This window comes from Vanessa atalanta, chromosome Z (genome assembly GCF_905147765.1).
Source record: "Vanessa atalanta chromosome Z, ilVanAtal1.2, whole genome shotgun sequence".
Classification (NCBI taxonomy): domain Eukaryota; kingdom Metazoa; phylum Arthropoda; class Insecta; order Lepidoptera; family Nymphalidae; genus Vanessa; species Vanessa atalanta.
In genome coordinates this window covers 1534382-1556385 of record NC_061902.1, presented here as the reverse complement: position 1 = coordinate 1556385, position 22004 = coordinate 1534382, and the positions used below count along the sequence as shown (strand labels likewise).

General features: G+C 32.9%; 1 protein-coding gene across 2 annotated transcripts; it reads right to left on the bottom strand.

Annotated features, from left to right (window-relative positions):
• Positions 1 to 281: 281 nt before the first annotated feature.
• On the bottom strand, positions 282 to 21212 carry LOC125076135 (major facilitator superfamily domain-containing protein 6). Of its 2 annotated transcripts, none has more exons than XM_047688111.1 (14): positions 20990 to 21088; positions 20371 to 20448; positions 18614 to 18752; positions 11949 to 12168; positions 11262 to 11433; positions 10838 to 11058; positions 10209 to 10410; positions 9932 to 10029; positions 9307 to 9460; positions 8229 to 8413; positions 7168 to 7423; positions 6644 to 6855; positions 5943 to 6135; positions 282 to 641 (listed from the first exon to the last, which is right to left on the bottom strand). In XM_047688111.1, the coding sequence occupies exons 2-14, from the start codon at positions 20426 to 20428 to the stop codon at positions 538 to 540; spliced, it is 2214 nt and encodes a 737-aa protein (XP_047544067.1). In that variant the 5' UTR covers positions 20429 to 20448; positions 20990 to 21088; the 3' UTR covers positions 282 to 537. The 2 variants fall into 2 exon arrangements, with proteins under 2 accessions (XP_047544067.1, XP_047544066.1); XM_047688110.1 differs by lacking the exon at positions 20990 to 21088 and adding an exon at positions 21168 to 21212 and having other exon boundaries at positions 283 to 641.
• Positions 21213 to 22004: the final 792 nt, after the last annotated feature.

Here is a 22004-nt window from a genome sequence, read left to right as displayed (position 1 = left end):
ACCCATTTAAAATTCTGTATATAATATATATTACGAGGCAAGATTAAAACCCGTATTATATATCTTAATTATCAGATAATATATAGCTATTTAGTACATAAGAGTAGTAACATTAATTATGTTAGACATAACATTCAAGAACTACATCCCTATAAATACTTCAAGAAGTCCAATAATTTATGTTATATCTATTTCCGGTTCCAATTCTATACAATTTCGGTAGAAAAGGAATCCTTTGTCCTAACTAATGGTTATATATGTATTTTTTTTTTCAATTGCAACTACTCAAAACTGTCCTACGAAGCTGAATGATAGTTAATATCGTACAATAAATACCGGTCACAGGCACACGACGATAAATATAATCAGTACTGCAATTGTACGAAATAATCGCACTAATTTCTGCCACTAAGCCACTGCTCGTAGCCGATATTACATGACGTGTTTAATAAATTAATACTAACATCGATTAAGTACTAATGCCATTGGTAATACGGAATGATATATCTTCAGTAATCGTGACGTGAATAAAACATATTACTGATATATGATATTACTGTGCCGATCTTCGTCCACGTCGGTTAGCATGTACACTGCGGCGCCGTCGGTACCCTGTCCGTATCGCACAACGTTCGTGAAACCTGTAATAAGGCAGAAATCGCAGTACAAAAACGTTAATAGGACATATATGTCAATAGAAAATTAAAAAATTCAAACAAAACGTAAACATATACAACAACAGTCATATAACGATTGTTTCGTTGCATTTTACACATATCAACTAACATATAACATTAATTTATGACGATACAAATAATTTCAACAAACGCTTACGTCACACTGTTTACATTTTGTACAAATTGTAATTTTGAGAGAGGTCAGTCGCTCGTACGCTGATTTAAACATTCATAGCAACATTAAGCTCAAATTACATGTAAAAAAAAAACATTTAAATAAATTTTACTAAAAGATTGGAATGTACTTGCTTCGTTATTCCCCGATTTGTTCGCTGGAGACGATTCACAAGCGAAACCACCTTTACGAGAGTACATAAGGTTAGCACAGTATTGCATTAAATGTCCACGAACTACGAGACCATAGTGTTTATTTTATTATAAATAATCATTGTAATGTATTAGAAGGAAAAACTAAAAATCAAACAAGACTTTTGTAATTGCTAATAAAATATATTTATCAATTATAAAACTATTCAAATAATACTGAGCGAGGAACATAGAGCACAACTTCCGCGGAATAAGTTTAAACAATAAAAAAATTAAACATAAATAATAATTGTTCTAAGTATAAAATAAGCTCAATAATTCATTAGTTATTTTTTAATGTAGATTATAAATATTTTGTAAATTAAAAAAAAATAACTAGACTCTATATTGTCTATGGTTACTATTTTTGTTGTAAGAAAAGTACAAAATTGACTATTCCATATTCGACGGCAGTGACTGGAACTAAATATTACTGTTGTAATTCAAATTTCAGTCTTCATTAATCTAAGGCAAGATGTACAAAAACAATTGAGTTGTTTCCAATATTATAAAAGTGATAAATATTTTCTAATAGACTATATTTTCTCAAAATTGCACATATATGAATAACCGTGACGTCGAAAAATGATTCGTTAAACATGCGGACATAAGAACCAATCATCTTAATATATTTGTACCTTATTAGTTAAGTGGAAACCCCCTGAATTATGCAAAAAATTCTCCCATCAGTAAGCAAAACGAATCGTTTTCTATATTTTGTTGATATTGAGAATTATATGATGGCTACAAGTTATTAGTTACAAATAGGAACAACTGGACGGATTTTGGGTATTTAATATCAATTATTTACTGTAATGATGCAGGTTATAAAGATACTCAACTATTTTTATTATTTATACCGAGTAGGTACATTGGCTAATGGACCTGATGCTCAATTGTCACTGCCGACATGTGCATTGGAAGAAATATCAGTGATCCCTTACATGGAATTCAAACTTTGGAGAAGTTATGTACCTTGTGGCTGTAATTAAATCTCAGACAGATTTAAACCGGAACACAACAATGTTCGAGATTACGTCATAGTGTCTACCAAGACAAAACGGGCTACAATTAGTATAAAATATTATATCCCAGTTGGAAACAACTCAATTTTCTAATAAATGGGTCCTCATGATGGAGTAGTCATATTTGTCCGAAGCAATTTCAATAAACTAATTAAATTTGCAAATTTCAGTGAAATATCTTTATAAATATTAGTTAATTTTTCGTTGCATGCAAAGTAAATTCCAAGCTTTTATGAAAGTTAAAAATAATGATCAGCTACCTAGATCTTTTTTATTAGATGTGCCTGTCGCTCAGTGATTGCGTGATCGTGGCGCTAAAACAGCATGCTTGCATTGGTGTTTCTCCACCAGCTAGTCAGCTATTTTGTGTTTGAAATTTTTCAGAAAGTCGCTAACAATTACATCGTATCAAATTTGATGATTCTAAAATCGAAATTATTAGAAGCTTGACAACACGAAATGTTGCCAATTTCTTAATTACTCAGCTTAACGATGTCTCATGTGTCGGGAACACGTGTAGGTATGGAATGCGAGTCATTAGATTATAAATTTAACGCCCAAAAAATAATCGAAAATGTAAACACTCTAAAAAGTACATTTCAATATTAGCTACGAAATGATATTTAAAGCATTTTCAAACCATCATCAGCGATTTTGGTGCCTTTGTCGTTTTGGCAATGACCTTGAACTCACTAGTCAGTCAGTCAGTAGTTAGTTAAAACTATTTTAGCGCTTGCATGCTTGCAGACAATAACATTACTATTGTATTTGATTAATAAAACAGTGCTGTGTCATTTCACTAATATCCATGCACATGCATAACAACGTCAAATATCACATGTAAATAACACTATCAACTTTAAAGTACACTGTAAACATTTCATAATATTACATTATAAAAAATATACGATACATTTATTTTTAAAACGAACTTCGTGTTATTGTATATAAGATTTTAAATTAACATGGTTATTTTTATTACTACAAGTATTTAAAACGGGATATTTACCATGTTTTTTTTTTTATTTGTCTTTTTTTAGTACAGTCTCGTGAACAAGACATTCGTAGATAATGTCGAAATATCGAACTCCATAAATAAAAAACATGGTAAATATCCCGTTTTAAATACTCAGTGTTATTGACACGATATTTATATTCACAAACTTGATAAACTGATTTTTCTTACAATATTCATTAAATTTTATAATATATGTTGATTGAATATTTTTACGTATTTAAATACAAATATATAGTAAAGTATAATTTAAACAGATTTTTGAATTAGTACTATTGTACAATAGAATGGTACTAATTCAATAATTTTTCTAATAATAATTCTATGGTCTGGTGCTGAAATGGTCTATGTCAATTACGAGTAATTTTCGGTCATCAGTATATAAAACTATGAATGGATGACGATTGTTTCAGATAACGTATGCCTTTTTGCGTATTAGAGTCAAGCTTAAGCCGTTTCAACAAAAATAAATGTATTATTTTTTTTGAATAATTTTTATAGTAATTGACAATATTTTATATTTTACTCAAAAATTAACGTTTGCCGTTTTAGAATCAGACTATAGAATTAAATTTCAAAGAATATCACTGTTGATATCTGCATCATTAAAAATTTAATTAAATCTTAGATTAAATTTAAATTCATTATTAAATTTTTCATTTATATAAAATATGAAAACAATTATTTTAGAGCTTCATTTATTACATACATACTATTTCAAGGGAATGTTTTAAATTTGCAAATATCAAAATATAATTAATATAATGCTACGGTTAGTACTTGAACTACTTATATAATGATTCGGTGACCTCTTTTTGCACAAAAAACCAGTTCTAACCGGATTAATAAAACCTTAAATTATATAATTATGTTTTACATAGATTTTATCGTATTTTAATCGACCAATAATTATTGTTTTCACGCTCAGATAGGCCCCCAAAGAACCGTCTGTTATAGGATAGGACAGATAGTTCAACAATTATTAAAAATATTTAATTTTTTTATTACTGATAATTTTTCATTTTGTTTGCTTCCTAGATCTCCAATTTTCGTAAATACTACTTATGGGTCGATTAAAACTCACACGTAATATAACTTTAGATATTCGATGTATATATATTTGTAACATTAATGGTAAACAAAAAAAAAATTTTATTTGAAATTAAACCAAAAATAAAATATTTGATAAAATAAAAGCACAGCCAAAAATTGTATTTGATTTCACTATTCTTAGTGTCTATATTTATATTCGAAATTCAAAATCGCTTAAAAATAAAGCAACCTCAAATGGTGTTGCCAGTTTTTTATATATTTATAGAAGCAGAAAAATTACTGATATGAAAATATTCGAAAATCTCAAATTAAGCCCGTATACTTTTAATAAAAAGTAATAAAACTTTTGTTGTTGTTCGTAGTTATAGGAACCAAGTTTGTTCTTAGATTTGTAAAATTTTATACAAGTAAATTATTATAGTATTAGTAACAAAGTAAATAAAAATTAAAAAAAAAAGAAATCTTTTGTTCTTGATATCACGATAGGGTATATTTAAGCTATGGCAAGAGTTTCGTAACACAGAATATCTAACTTAATTTCTAAAATGCAGTATTTAAACTATATTACGTATAGTGTTACAAGTTAAAAAAAAATCGAATGGCATTCAAATGGCATGGTTACGGTGATATTACACGCATGTTTCATTAAAAATAAAAACATAGATAATGAACCAGCACTATAAAATTCCATAATAATTTGTGCGTGAAATGAAACGTTTACCGTTTGAGGACAATGACAACGATGAATATAAATTCGAATATAGAAATAAATTGAATTTAGAAAAGTGTACAAAATCATTCGGCGATTTTTAAATATTAACTGTTATAATAATTAAATTCAGTGGACTCCGCGATTTGTAGAGAATTTTAATTTTTAATTGAATGTATAATAAATGAAGATTTAATGAACATATTTAATTTTATTTTTTTGTTATATTATAGTCAAAATCGATTCTTTGTCTCGTGTAAGTTTACGTAAATATATTCGATTTTATTATTCAACATTATCATGTCTAGCATCTTTCAATACAATATCATCGTATCCATACCATGTGAAGAATATAATGGCGTTCTCGAATAACTAAATTAAAAAAAAAAAGCTTTGATTTCTACATACGTCCTTACGGATTGAATATTTTAAGTGACCTTATTTCCTATACAAATAAATTTATTGTTATCTCAAGTGAGTAATAATTTTTTAAATTTACTTGACATGAAAATTATTTGAAAAATCACAAAATAATTTTGAGTTTGTAAAAATGTCCAATCATAAAACAGCACAGACTATGTCCAAAGGGACACATCGAATTACGTTTTGGCATCTATGTATGTAATTAATCCACATAACGCCTCGTATAGACCATTTTCATTTAATACGTATATTGAAGTAAAACTTCTTTGTACATGAGAATAAAATTTCAAGGTCAAATTTGAGTGTGACATTTCGTTTTTGACACTAAACTACGCTTATTTTTTCACATACACTCACACATAAACACACTCTCTCTTCCACACAAACACACGCGATTGAATTATTTCCATACATTTCATTGAAATGGCCTATATTTCTTGATTTAGTACAGTTATCGATAATAGTATACTATTATATTAAATATAACAGTGCTAAGAACTGTAGTATAGTTTTATAAAAAGCTTAAAGCTACCTTTGTTCTTCATAATCTAACATCTAATACTGGTTATACATTACACTTAATGGCAACATCAAATGTTCCAATAGTTACATTAAATTCGTACATTGACCATGAAAGAATAATCGATACATTTATTTTTCTAATGATGCGTTACCTTGAGTCATTCCGACATGTTGATGTTTGTTCCTCAACCAGAACTGGCCTAAGACGTGAAGCCCACAGGCGATGAAAGCTCCGTATCCGAACCATCGGAATGTGTGCCAGCCGCCATAGTTCTCGTACAATATACCCCCTATGAAGCTACCGAGGGACGAGCCGACTCCTTCGAAAACAGCACCGACGAGACCCTGGAATGTTTAAATATGTATTATGACTGACTTTTACGATTCGAGTCGGATTGGCTTTATAAGAATGAATAACTGGGTCCAGTAAAAATATCAAAAACTAAAAACCGACACATGGAAATTTTATTATAAAGTTAAATTAAAAAAAAAGATGCAATTTTCTATAGAGCATTAGTACTAAGATGAAATATCTCGTTGATAATACTAAAACTGTCAGTTAGTATACTGTCATTAAACACAAAAAAAAAAATGGTTTGCTCAAGATTTCTATCAGGAGATACTTCGATCTTAGCAGGAACATTTGAGTGTTGAAGGATATTGTAATAATAATAATTTCTTAGATTGGACCTTGGCTATGAAATATAATAAAATGCACTGTAAATATAATTATTGATAAAAAAAGATACACAAGAAACGCTCCCGCTAAGCTTTTCACTCTGACTAATATTCAATATGTATTAATGATATATATTTAATACTAAGTAACATGAAAATTAAGAATCCATATTACCTGAACAGTGGTTTCGGTTCCTGCCGGCGACACAACATTTGCGTATGACGTCATAGTCGGGTAGAACATTCCGAACGTTATACCTTGGAACATCTCAATCGGTAGAATCCACCATGCGTCGGTCAGGAAGGAGTACAGCAAGAAGCGGAAGCCAAACGCAAACAGAACCAAAGTCATCATGTTGATGTGACCGATCTTTTTAAGAAGATATCCTGGAAAATAAATTAAACAGAGATTAACATATTGTATATATTTTATTAAAACTAGTTGTCGCCAGCGGTTCCGCTCACGGTTTAGTGGTTTGTTGTAACGTGTTAGGTATAAAAAATTATGTCCTTCCTTGAGGTTCAAGCTTGTTTGACACCAAATTACCCAAACCACTAAACCGAATTCCATGATATTTGTAACGAAGCAAGCTTAAGCTTCAAGGAAGGATTAATAGGGTCACGTTTTTGACTTACCCCTAAAGCGCGAGCGAGGACTCGACCGACAACTAGAATATGTATATTTAAGGATTTATTTACCAGATAGAAACATGAAGGGTATCTCGCCGCCGAAGGTCTGGATCGCACTGACTAATCCTTGTAAAGTCTTCACATAATTGGAACCATCGCAAGACTGGCCAGCAACATCCTCGATATGCCAGAATAAGAATTGCCACAAGAGTCCAGTGCATAGGCCGACCGCGATTGTCCAGAGCAAGAAGGCAAACGTCGGCAGAGACGTAAGTAGACTTCCGACATCGGCTAATATGTTGATCGACATTTTTGTTGAATCAACCTATAATAAGTCAACATAAGATTTTATAATGTTTTTTAGGAAACCTGTATGTACCAAAAGGGTATAAACAAACACCAAAAATTATGCTCAAATGGATCCTCGTTAAAATGATATAGAATCAAAATATCTGCGGAATTTTATTATAGAAACGGATACTTTGTCCCACGAAGGATTTATTGCCATTGCGGAGTCGGTAACATGGCGTTATAAGCTTGTCCTTATGTCTCGTTTACAAACAATCATTATCCTTGATACTATTAAAGTGATCAATGTCACAATATATATAATATTGTTGTAAATATATTGACACGAAACCGTGATTCCTACTTCGTTAAAAACATCCCGAAGTTAGAATTTGGATGCCTAATTTATATTATTATTTAAAACAGGCGATATCCTCCAGGTAATGTGAACACCTATGCAATTTTTGACTCTGGTTTTTTAAATACATATATAATTGTACTTAACTAGTATGACTGTATTTTTAGATATTGAAAATGAGTAACTACTGAGTTCCTTGCCGGTTCTTCTCTGAAGAATCTACATTCCGAACCGGTGGTAGCTTTACTTTAAATAGTTTGTTAAATGACGATTCAAAAGTGCTTGTACAAGCATACTTGAATAAAGTACATTTTGATTTGATTTTAAACATTTATTGTTACAAAAATCCCCGACCCACATGTCGGGTGACATCATTCACATTTCTAAGTAATCCACATTGTTATGACATAAACTAAACCTCTTTAACAGCTGACATGCTTACCTACAGGATGTTGTTTTTTCATTACAAATATAATTAACATACCTGTGTATAGCAGGATACGATCACGTCGCCGAACATGAAGACGAACATCAGTATAAATGCGACGGTGTAGTCCTTAGATACCCCGCCACTGAACAAGTCTATGAGGGTTCCAGTCAATAGGGAAAATATACCCCAACCCACCGAACCCCAGAGCCTTTGCTTCCCATATGACGCAACCTTTGTACCTGAAATAGATATCAGTTGAGCACATATTTAATGTGCTGTGGGGTGTTCTTTTTTGTATCAATATTCTTTTATCCCCATCATTCTCTATTGACCTTGAAAAATTAACTGATCCTTACAGAGTAAGAGATAAAATTATTTTATAAAGGACATTTCACATACGAGTAATTAAACTAGCTCGAGGAGAACTTTAGGTATAGTTAATTACCTTATAAATGGAGCCTGTTTGAACGTATATTATGATTTTTATCTTTATCCATAAGTAATTGACATTATCAGAAACGAATCACTCTCCGAATTATTACAGGGTAACGGGCTCTAAGATGTTATGTCCCTAGTACACAGACGAAGCTACTGAAAGCCCTGCTTTTTTAATTTTCATATTTGAACTGATATAGTCTAAGATGGAACGCGTTTGCCTAGAAGATGCCTATTCTCTCCTGCCTTGATGCTTCTGCTATGATATACATACAAGTGAAAACCAGATAAGTAAATTAAAAGCAACAGCCTCTAAATGTCCCACTGCTGGGCTAAGGCCCCCTCTCCATCTCGAGGAGAAGAGTTGAAGCCTTCACCACCAAGCCTGCTTCAATACGGTTGGTGGATACACATGTGGCCAAATTTCATTGAAATGACATGCAGGTTTTCTTAAGATGTTTTCCTTTCACCGCCGAGCGCAAGATGAATTATCAACACGTTGAGCACATGAAAATTTAGTTGTGCTTGTCTGGGTTTGAACCCGCAATCATCGGTTAATATGCACGAGTTCGTTTAGGCTATCTCGGCTTCAAAACTATATGATTGATAAATTTCTCAAGTTGATATAAAGGTATAATAAAGGTCGTCCATTTAAGGACGTCAAATAAAAAACTAAGAAATAACATGAAAATCTTACCGAGTAAGTTAAAGCAGATGGCATCAGCAAATGTTACCACAACGGCTTGCCCGATCCAGCTGATGATCATCATCAGGAAGAACATCCAAAACTGCTTTGTGTACTGAGTCTCATTCTTATGACTTTCCGTACCGGATCTTAATAATTCATTTACCTAATAAAAATAAGGATACTGTGAAGGGACGTATATTATTTAGCAACTATGACGTTGTGCTTCCTTTGTAGTTTATTTTTGCTTATTTTGCGTTTTATTTATGAATTTGAAATGTGAAAAACTATCGTTTTTTATTTAGGCAAAGTCGTAATCGGAACTCAAAAGTGAAAATGAAGTTGATACAAATATTAGAATGATTTTGTATCTATACTAATATTATGAAGGGCCCAAATTTGTTTGTTTGTTTGTTTGTTTGTTTGTTTGTTTGTTTGTTTGTTTGTCAAGACTCCGTTCTTTAACTAAAAAAAATTGATAGAAAATCCAATAAAATTTTATCAGCCCGACCGGGTTTGACCCCACGGCCTTGGAATCTGCAGAATGTATCTAGCCACTACACCAACGATCATTCAACAATAAATATAGTCTGTATTAATTAATTTTGCATTGAAATAGTAGCCATATAATACATACCATATCATTATCACACTCAATTTTACAAAACGAGTGAAATTCATTCAACTTTGGCTCGTAATCAGCTTTGGGTCCACAGTATGGATAGTGTATAGAACCTGAAAATAAATTAAATATAATAATATATATCTTATCACAATTATTATATACAAGCTTGTTACCTTTGCACGGGGATAAAATACACATCACAGAGATTCAATTATGATTTATATACACATATATAAGTACTATATATATATTTACACTGCAGAGTGTAAAACTAAGACTACCAGCTCACCGTCCGATAGTTTAATATGTTCAACTTCCATGTACAAGCATTTGTGTTCTGCTATCGTCTTGTGCAACAGCAATGAAGCGTCGAAGCTCAGGTCCGAAGGCAAGCTGTTCACGTTGTTCGCTTTACAAGTAACAGCTTTGTCAGCGTTCCAACTTTCACATATCTCCATAATCACCAACGGGGAGTCTATAGCGCATGTTACCTAAAAATAATCATTATATACTAGCCGAGATGACGGTGAGACCGATAAAAAATTCAAAAAAAATGTTGATAAATAAGGCACATTATATTACAGATAAAAAAGCGTGGTCTTAGTATTTATTGACTTGTAGACAGGATATATAAAAAAATAATGGCAAGTGGACACCACTGCCCACATTTAATGGCGTTGTAAGTATTAACCATTATTTACATCGCCAATGCGCCACCAACCTTGAGAACTAAGTTGTTATGTCGCTAGTGCCTGTAGCTACACTGGCTCACTCACCCTTCAAATGGTAACACAACAATACTACTGTTGTTTGGCGGTAGAATATCTGATAAGTGGGTAGTACATACCCAGACGAGCTTGCGCAAAGCCCTGCCACCAAGTACAAACAAAATATATCTATCATAATATTTGTACATACCTCACAATCACCAATCGATTCGGTTCCAGTGGTAACATTCACCAGGGCATTCAAATCGTACGAACAGAGACGAAGGTTCAGCATTTGGTCTTCACAAGTCATATTAACTTTGGTCGAGTTGATGAGATTCGAGAGAGCATTGTCTTCGCAGTTCATAGAGCAAGGCTCGTTAAGATTGACGTAACCGGAACCGTTCCGACACTTCGGTGAGTACTTGTAGCCTGAAACAAGAAATATTAAAATAACAATGAAAAAAATAATCTTTCAAATAGGTAGACCTACTGCCAAATATCGTTAATTATCCACAATATCGACTATCGTAGAGACAAACATCGATTCATAAATGCATAGAGAATTTCACACAGCTATAAATAATTATACACGTAAAAAAATGTCGAACTGTATAATAAAAAAATAAAATTACCATCGAGCACGACAGAGGAAGAGCTCATGTCGACACAGTCATCGATCTCGTTGATTTGATTTATATTCGCGGTGTATTTTATCGACTTGACGTTGTTGTAACAGTAGCGAGGGATATGCCAGTGTTCGCACACCGTCTGCCACATTTCAGGGGAGTCCATGTCGCACTTCATCTGTTGATAGAGATGTATTTAAAAATTAGCTATTAAGTACACTTTACACAGTGAAAACTCCTTGTTTAACTATTCTTTACAAATAGAAACTTTGGATTCAAATTCGACCGTCAAATATTACTCTAATTGCACTATACATTAACAACCTGTAAATTTCTCACTGTTGGGCTAAGGCCTCCTCTTCCTTTGAGGAGAAGGTTTGGAGCATATTCCACCACGCTGCTCCAATGCGAGTTGGTGGAATACACATGTGGCAGAATTTCGTTGAAATTAGACACAAGAGGGTTCCTCACGATGTTTTCCTTCACCGCCGAGCACGAGATGAATTATAAACACAAATTAAGCACATGAAAATTCAGTGGTGCATGCCTGGGTTTGAACCCGAAATCAAAGATGCACGCGTTCGAACAACTGGGTCATCTCGGCTCTAAGGCTCTAAGGTTAAAGCGGGGCTTTAACGAATTTATTTGTAAGATATTATTTCTATATGATAAAGTGTTAAAACCAGTACATACTTTGCATATAGTTGTAGAGTTATCCTTGCCCAGAGTGGTCACTTTACACTGGTCTATCAGGGAGGCGTCTTGGTAACAACTTCTAAGGGTGGAAGCGCCATTACCACAGTCCAGGTCAACGGATGCCTTCGATGCATTCTCCGGTATGAAATATATGGCCGAGAAACTCACAATCGTCACAACTTGGAAGAATATAAATAGAGTTTTCTGAATTTTAAACCTGAAATTATAAATTTTATTATGTATTTTATAAACTATTCTATTTAAATTAATACTATAAGTCTGAAAGCAATTCTGCCTGTTACGGTTTCACGACCAAACTGTGTGCTTAGAAACCTTGAATCTTTTTTAATTTTTAAACCTAATAATCTCCAACCAAACACCACCCCCTTTTTATGGTATAGGTGGCAAACGAGTTCGAGGCTCATCAGATGGAAAGTTACTACCACCGCTCATAGACATCTGTAATACCGGGAGGCTTGCAGGTGCGTTACCGGCCTTTAAGAAATGTGAAGGCTCTTTTCTTGAAGGTTCCCAAGCAGCATCGGTTCAGAAAAAGAAAGTTGGTTCCACGGTGTGGTTGTGCGCAACAGAAGAAGCCTTAAAAATCCGGCAACCCACGAAGCGAGGCCGTGAGGAGCGTTCACCCGGAACTGTACTTCAGATAAGATAGTGGTCCGATGAGTCCAGAGGGGGATCGACGATAACGATGAGAGATCAGTAGAAGGTCCAACAGGGAAGATGTATGATTTTCCAAATCCAGTATTCGCGTTGGCAAGGTGACTAGTTATCACAGATCCTATAGCTATGGCGATCAAGAACATGTACTCGCATGATCAGTGGTGCGAGATCCAAGCTATTTGGTGGTAGGCATTAGAATTAAAATTACGGTCTCAGCGGGTGCGATCTACTGCAGTACGGCATTTGTAGCTAGTTGGACGTGCTCAACGAGTCAGACGGTTTCAACATTACCGCTATGGGACCTATACAGGTACACGTAGATTCGTGGATGATCATCACAGTCTAGGCGTAGCCAGATAAAGGATAAGTCCAGATAATGGGTAGGCCTGCTAACGCGTGAGAGCAGATTTCATCTCTGACGTAAACACACACCCCAGCCTACGGTACAAAGGAATGTTCCAATTTGCACCGTGGGCAGGAGGTATCAGACGGAGAGCATACCTGGGCCTCGGTAAAAAAAGGTGGAAGGGGTTTCTTTATGATGCCTGCTGTACTTGTCGAACGAACGAAAGAGATTCTCCAACGCAATCACTGATAGTATCACTGGGGTAAAAAAATACAAATTTTGCAGATCCATCATGTTTTAGAGAGGAAGGTGGATTGGACCTCCGGACTCTCACTTTTTAATTATTTTTATTTGAATCTAAGAGCAATTGTGGTACTTCCCCGAGAATAGAACCCAACCGCAACCCGAGGGTAAGCATCGTCGTGGCATAACCAGTAGTCAATATTATGAAAATTTGAATTAGAAATAATATCTTAATTAAAAATACTCTACGAACAAAATATAATCTGATTAACTTATCATCTATTAAAATATTTTCCATTCTCGTCCAACGTCATTCGTCAATCTTGAAGTATAAATGTTATGAAGAATTACCTTACCTTTTTAATCTAAATTTTTTATGACAAAAAAGACCTTGCGTCAAATTATGTACCGTCGAGCGTGATTGAGTAATCGAAACCATAAAAAGATACGTTTTGTTACAGGATTAATGACTTTAGTTACATTCAGAGGCAAATCGGGGTAACACTTTTGAACTCCTAACTTAAAAATGGTTCAAACCTGTTTTCTATGATAGCATTAAAATTAAATATATAATTACTGTTAACTAGTTAAAAATTATCCCACAGACAGTTATGACAGTCTTTTTATTTACAACAGCAGGCTATCTGTGCCAGATATAATCTATTAATATTTAATACATATATAGTGATTTAAAGGGTATAAATAGGTGGGCAGATGGAAAAGTATGCCACCTGGTAAGTGGTCACCGTCCATAGACATTGGCGCCGTCAGAAAATTTAATCATTCCTTATATAGCCGATGCATCACCAATATTGCGACCGTTTTTATATCCCTTGTGCCTCGTTATACGACTAAACTAAGTATATCTGCTTGGCGGTAGAAAATATGACAAGTTGGTGGTACCTACTACCTATTCAAACGGGCCTACACAATACCCCACCACTAAGTGCAGTGTAGCGTAAATGCTATTTATATATAGAAGTTACGGACGCAATATTATATTAATAATAATATATTAATATTCGTTCTACGTTCTACACATATTGTTGAGGACTGCGAGACCTTTGCCCTTTGCATATTGGCATAGTTCATAGTTCATGTCCCCGAGGTATATTCGAAATCTCATTACGAGAGATCGTGGTCAAATTTCAAACATACTGTATAAATTGTACATAGCAAAAATGTTAGCTATATTTTAATAACGTTCTCTAGTCTCCTACGTCAATCCAACAATATTCCTTATCAGACTGTAATCAAACAATAAGTATTGCTATACAATTAAATTGCTTAATAGTTAGAAACTGTTTATGTTATCAAACGTTATCTTAATCTTCTGATGATGGTTTAAAATATAGTCTTCGTTATGTTATGGGATTGGTATCATCAGATGATTGTATTATCTATGTTTTATATCTAGATTAGATTTCGTCGCTACGTATGCGCATTTTAAAACCTTTTCATTAATATGACACGACACTATGGGTGTTAGATAGTAATTCAAACGACAGAGATACCATTGTATTACTATTGAAGAATCAATAAAGGTATAAGCACCTTAGATTTACGTTTGTCACCCGATTTTCTATTAGCTATATTGTGCTACTAACTGTTTTTGACTAATATATCTTTATTTATAATACAATACTATTCCATTAAACTATTTATATCAAGTTTAATTTCACTTCCATACTTCCGATAACAGTTTCGTCGACGTTCAAAACGCTATTTTTTCGTAAATCTATAGTGTATATCATAGATTATTCAAGCTCTTGACCAACGATATCGCTTCAATTCAAAGGTGAATATTGTTCATTTGGCAATTGTTTTTTTTTTTTTATAATGTCAAACTGACATAATCCTGACGACACCAATATAAATAAAATATCTTAAAGATACAGGGCATTCGAAGGTTTTATGTGAGTTTAAATTATTGACGTGACGAACTTAAATTTTATACATATAATAAAATTACTTTAGATTAGAGACATATGGACGAGAAAAACACGTTACAAACGAACGAAGATTTAATAATCTTAATGTTACATTATTGTTGAATAATAAATTATAATAAAAAATAATCGTTATGTAAATTTCAGCGACTTTAGATAAAAATCAATTTTTATAGCGAATAATTTATTTGTTTAGCGATTATCTTTATTAATATATTGTTTTATTATTATTTCAATCGACTATTACTTTCATTTCGTGTCAAATATTCCCTTATTTTTTTTAATTATGATTATATTGCAATTATATTTTTGATTGTATGTTATTTTATAATTAATTATTTTATGTCATTTTAAGATAATGTTTACCCAATAGGCTAAAAAGTCTTTTTAAGTCCCACGTGCTTGTTGACATATTTTATTTCGTCTGCTTAATATATACCACTTATATAGATATATCTCAAAAAAATTTTTCACTTCCTTCATATATCAAATTATTTAAAAAACTTACTTTTAAATCTTTTGTTCTACCTGTCAGAACTTACGTCGCCAAGACTTGGTAATGCAAGACCCTTTTGTATAGAATGAAAGGTGAGACGATATATATAAACTTAGATAATAACAGCCATGTTTATAATGTCGAGATCAGAAAACGCCTGTGACAACAAGATCCGTATAGCAGAATAAAAATATAGCTTAGCAGAACACCTTGATGAAATACTAACAGGTGATTCATTTTATAATTAAATTTATGAGCCTGGTTAAGTACATCGCATGAATGTTAGGAACACAAGTCGAGGTCTATCGACAGCAGTTCCTGACGTCATCACTCGCGATGGTTCGATGACAAAAATCACGCTTTTGTAATCCGACTTGCGGGCTTTAAGAACCCTACGTAATAAACTATCGACCGATAGGTCAGTACCTATGTGCTTATATAAATATTATATACTAATAGATTTCGAATTTCTGGGTCGCAATCTAATATGTAAATGTCAAAGGATCAAAAATGTCGCTTTAACAGCACTCTGAAGTCATTCTTGGTCACAAGATTCGAGGAATGTACGTTTGGTAAAAATAATCTCCTTATAACGATCTCCCTTCTAGAACCATTAACTTATCAGTGTTCAGATAGGTGTCTGGTCATCGCCCACGCAATATTTCCTCGACGCTCGATCGATACTCGAGTGAAATGAACCAAACCGGATTAAAGTATAGCAAAAATATACCAATTCTGATATCGTAGGATGGAAATAGAAATATTTAATTATTTATTTTATTTATATTTTAAATATATAAAATTAAAAGCATCAACATGTATAAAACAAAGACGTTTCGCCGTCTGTCGATCTGAACGCGATTAAATGATAAAATACTAAACGGATTTTCATGCGATTTTAACCAAATGATTTAAGTGATCCATGAGGTTTGGACGTATTATATTAAGATCTTGTACAAATTTACCGATGACGATTATTGAAGATGTTGGAAAAAAATGCCAGAGAGCCTTACTAGCATATACGTTGTATTTATTTTTATTTATTTTATGGCATTGGTTGGCGGACGAGCATATGGGCCACCTGATGGTGAGTGGTCACCACCGCCCATAGACAAAGGCGCTATAAGAAATATTAACCATTCCTTACATAACCTATGCGCCACCAACTTTGGGAACTAAGATGTTATGTCCCTTGTGCCTGTGATTACAATGGCTCACTTACCCTTCTAACCGGAACACAACAATACAGTGTACTGTTATTTGGTGGTAGAATATCTGATGAGTGGGTGGTACCTACCCAGACGGGCTAGCACAAAGCCCTACCACCAAGTAAACCGAAAGATCTGTATGTTACGATATAGACTTATTACTGAGTCTAAAAACGTTGCTCGTTTTTAAAATAGGCTCCGTGCCGTGAACGAGTGCGCTTTTGTGAAATAAATAAAAAATTAAAACATTTTTAGTTGCATCAAAAGAAGTTCCCTGACATTAATTTTCCTGATCCCCAAAATAAAATAACCCATAAATTAATATAAATTCATAAAGGACTTATTATCCGCCCGCGGATTCGCTGCGTGTTAGAAAAGAGGATTTATCGTCTGTTAGGGTCATTCTTTTCTGTGTCCATAACAAAATGTATGCAATATTGAATGATCCGTTCAGAAGTTTAGATGTGACTAACAAAAAATCTTACTTTTTCATTTTTAATATCAATAACATAGTTGGGATGTTGTAAATATTGTTATTTTCATAGAAAAACCTTTCGATCTCTTCAAGTGACCGTAGCTCGGAGAATGTTACTTAGAGAGAAAATTCTGACGCGCGCTACAAATGAAATGAAAACTCGGATTTTTACTGACCTGCCCGTTACGTCAACATGCCCTAGTTGAAAGTATCGATTTTATTATATTCTGCGAAACTCTAGCCGGGCACTACCGTTGATTATATTTTACTATTTGTAAATGATATCTAAAATCTGATACGTGTTTTGTGATTGATTTTGTTAATATTATTTTATGAAAACAAAATCATAACTATATCACGGATGTACTATTTACCTGAAATAACTAAAATTTGTATTAAAAACAACTGAGTTTTTTTATGAAGGCCTCACGGCAAGCAAAGTCAAACAACCAAAATCGCACCCGTCTGTACGCTTATATCTATTAAACCATGCAACGGATTTTAACGTGGTTTTCACCAATAAACAGGGTGTTTCACGGGGAAGGTCTATATGTATAATGCAGATAATTTCAGATTCTAGTCAGAAGAAAACTTTTTATTTTTATATTGTTCCGCAATCCAAACGGTGTACATATATAAGATCCAAATTGTAGCCGTTTAAAGCCGGGACGGTTAGCCAGTATATTGTATTTAAATATAGGATCGAAATTAACAATAATTTTTTTGTCCTCCATAAATTCAATTCTATAATACACTATACTTATATGTGTGTGTGAGTGATCCAAATGTTAGCGTGATTCATAAAATGTATTCTTAAAAAAAAAAAAAATCTACGGTTACTCTAACCAATAGTGCAGGACATTGTAGTGTACGTAAAAAAAAAAACAAATGTAAAATCCTTCACTCTCACAATCCTATGGGACCTCAAATTCGCCTTCAAGATCAAGAGTCTAGACGCCGCGATACTACTGACCATACTAAACCCTTCAAAAAACTGTTTCTAAGATCGAACACGATATTCCGTCTAAAGCCCGTTTATGAAATCAGGGGTTACCCCATGTTTTACCGCACCCCTGACGATATGTATGCAAAATTTAACGCTGATCGGATGAGTTTTGTAAAGGCGTGAAAGCGGGACAAACAAACTTACTTTCGCATTAATAATATTAATTAGGAAGAATGCCTTTATACAATAATTTTAACACCATATACCCATAATGCAGACGTATCACTATTCTTTAAAGATTACAATTAAAAATATATTTACCTGTCCGCAATGACACCGAACAACGGTTTAGCGACGAGCCCGAATATTGGCAGGATGGTGTAAATCAAGCCAACTGTTGCAGAAGTGAAGCCGAGCTGTCGAGCATACGTCGACAAATACGGTACAAGTGGAGCAGTTCCTGTAAACGATTAATATTTAAAAAAAAAACAATATATATAAAACCCTACTGATGATGGATGATCTAATTTTAACAAGTAGGCCAGTTCTTTGACCCAGTGTTAAATGATACTGGTATTATCAATCATATTATTTAGTTTAGTCTGATAAAAAATTAAGTCGATAAACTAATCATTACTTTAAATAAACTTTGAATTGTATATGTATGTAGTAAATTATTTATCGTTGTTTATTAAGAAAAAAAATTTGGATGTGTTTACTGTAAGGATATGTTTTCATTGAGTAATGTTTTCTTTTCTCTAAGCTGATAATTTAACTATCAGATAACTCCAACTCTCCATACAAATATTTAAAAACATTTTACAACACCCTTTTAAATAGGTCACCTCTGATGCAATATATTTTCCTAGTCACCGATACAATTATAACATTCGCTAGTAATTTCTATAAACTTGTGATTTCAGTGTATAAACACAAATATCACAAAAATAATCCTTTCCTAAACAACTAAGTTTCTTAATTTTTTTCAAAATAGAAATTGTGAATTATTATAGATGCAGTGTCAAATTATGTGGGAATCGAGGTTAAAGTGTTATGTTTAGTATATAAAAACTTTAGTAATTGTGATGGCCCAGTGGTTAGATGTCAAACTTAGCAGATGATTCCAAATTTTAATCCAGGCAAGCACCACGGTATTCATCTCATGGTCGTTACTTTATAATACTGGTAAAGTAAGTAAGAAAAGTTGCCTGTTCATGTCCCACTGCTCCTCTACAATTTTTTTTAAGAAAGGGTACCAGCACGCTCCAATTTGCATTGGTAAATTTTCAACGGCAACATGCCATTTTCTACGCAATGATTTCCTAATCCACCGAGCATGAGATGAATTATAAGCAAAAATTCAGCACATGAAATTCAGTAGTGCATTCCTGGATTACAATTTGAAATCAGCATTACATAATATAAAGAAACAATGGTTGGTTTGTAAAAGAAGATATGGCTAGAAAGAATGTTACTTGTGAGATGACGTCAGACGGAGAAGTATGGAGACGAAGACATGCTGCACCGACCCCAAATAAAATTGAGATGAGGGTAGGATGATGATTTACTTTACCAGTATTAAAGAAAGAAAAGCATGTTCTTATACAATTGATATGGTCACCATATCACCAAATTTTTTTAAAGTCTAAATAATTAATATTTGTGTTAAGTCATTGAATAGGTACAATCACTGTACATATTTTTGTAGCAAACTAAGTGTAGAGTTGGAATAATATGGTGTAGGATGGTACACATTTTATTTTATTTTTATGTTATGTAAAACCCAATTATTTAACATAAAATATTGATTATTAGTAAAACGCATGACTAATCAACAGTAGCATGAAGGATATACCTATTGACTCGGTATTTCAGTTCCCTGGTTCAAAAAAATACAGCTTTTCTGTCATCGGTGGAAAGCTATTGTTATATATTTTGTGTAATATTTCAAAATATATACCAATAAATGCACAAATAGGGTTGTTTATAAATTAAAATATGTGTTTTATACCTACAAATAAATATTTTTTAAGTTTATGTGTAAATATAATATGGAATTAATAAAAAATAATATTTACCTGCATTGAACAGAAAAAAGTGCCCCTTTATGGGCAATAGCTTTTTATTAATGGTCATTTTCGGTTACAGCTTTAATTCTGAAATAAACGATTACATTTTACTTTATGTCATTTGTTATACCAAGGACAAACTACTTGTACATCAATTTTAATAAGATAAAAAAATTCGCCATCGTCTGCAAGATTGTTTTAGCCTTGTGAATCTTAACCAATAAACTTTGGACTACTTGCCTAGCAACAATTATTATTGCTTTGTACTTAAATTTATTGATTACTACTTTTTTGTACTTAAACAAAAGTGGAAATGCAATGCTTGTCGGTTTCATGAAGCAATTGTTTGAGTTGCATTCATAATGAGTTTAATAATGTTTCTCTATTAAAAGTTTTCACACTAGCCATCGACAAAAAGGACAAACAAATCGCTCCGTTCAGGTCATGCAGGTCAACTATTCAAAAATAAATTTCCGAGAATCACCTTCGCCGAAAGCTATACTTGTTTTGAGCGAAGAGTATAAAAAAAAAGCAAGCCTTGCAGAATTTTATCACGTCCTTCTTTCGCTTGCTGCGTTTTAGTAAAAATATGTGCTTTATGCAACAGTATAATTAATAAATCTATTACCTTAACAAATCCAAATTCCTATGAGAAAAATTATATATCACTTTTTTTGTAATAACAATATAACGTTAAGATCTTAAAACGTTGTACTAAACATTACAATTTATCGTTTAATTTTAGTTATTATTTTTAATTAACACATTTGAGAAAAACACATGTTTTAAGCCATGATTTCACTCACATGCTTGAGCAGTAACAGCATTCCAGATTCCACTGTACAAAATGCAAATTGGAACTCGATAAATAAAATTTTGTTGTTGCCAGGTAATGCTAGCTAAATGTCCCTAAAATATTCTTAAAATCACTCTTGTTAAATAATTATCAAGATATAATTATTATCTTACTAATATTTTTAATATCCAAATAAACATTATTATTATTTATATTTTCTACAAAAAACATTGTTCAATATTTTTTTCTTATGTGTCTGATCTGTCTTTATGACAGATCTAAGACCTAAAAGTAGTTTTTAGTCGAATCACAGTGATTGAGAGACTCACTGGGATCGCCACCATGTCGGTATTTTTTCATGATTTCCTTTTCGGTAGTTCTGCACCTTAACAACCTAATCTTATAATGCAGAAATTCATAAGTTTCCCCAATGAGCTCAATTGTGCAATCAAAATGTACTTACTATGCGAACGGTGTATGGTAATTATCTAAACCACGTTAAAAGCTTGAGACATTCTTCTCCCATATAGTTTACCGGTTAGAAGTGATAAGTGTCATTAAATTCTACCAAATGGCATGGCGTAGCTAGTTTATAATATTTTCTGTGACTTCTCTATGCATCAAGACCTCATTATATATATTCGTCTCAAAGTAGATTTAGAGTTTTAGACCTTGAATATGTACCTTCTATACATGATTTTAAGGATTAATACACTTTGATCAGGTCATACTAGAGAATATACTTCTCGTCTCAAAATATTTTGTGTAGTTGATAAAAGTAATAAAAATGCGGACCTTTTCTAGCAATTAGCTAGACGATCTGCGGAGGTTGCGTAGAATTTTCGAC

Coding starts and splice junctions, on each gene's coding strand:
- LOC125076135 (XM_047688110.1), bottom strand. CDS start 20,428: ATGACCATTAATAAAAAGCTATTGCCCATAAAGGGGCACTTTTTTCTG. Junction 9,461..9,931: donor TTGAGTGTGATAATGATATG/GTATGTATTATA, acceptor TATTTTTATTAG/GTAAATGAATTATTAAGATC. Junction 8,414..9,306: donor CATCTGCTTTAACTTACTCG/GTAAGATTTTCA, acceptor TATCTATTTCAG/GTACAAAGGTTGCGTCATAT.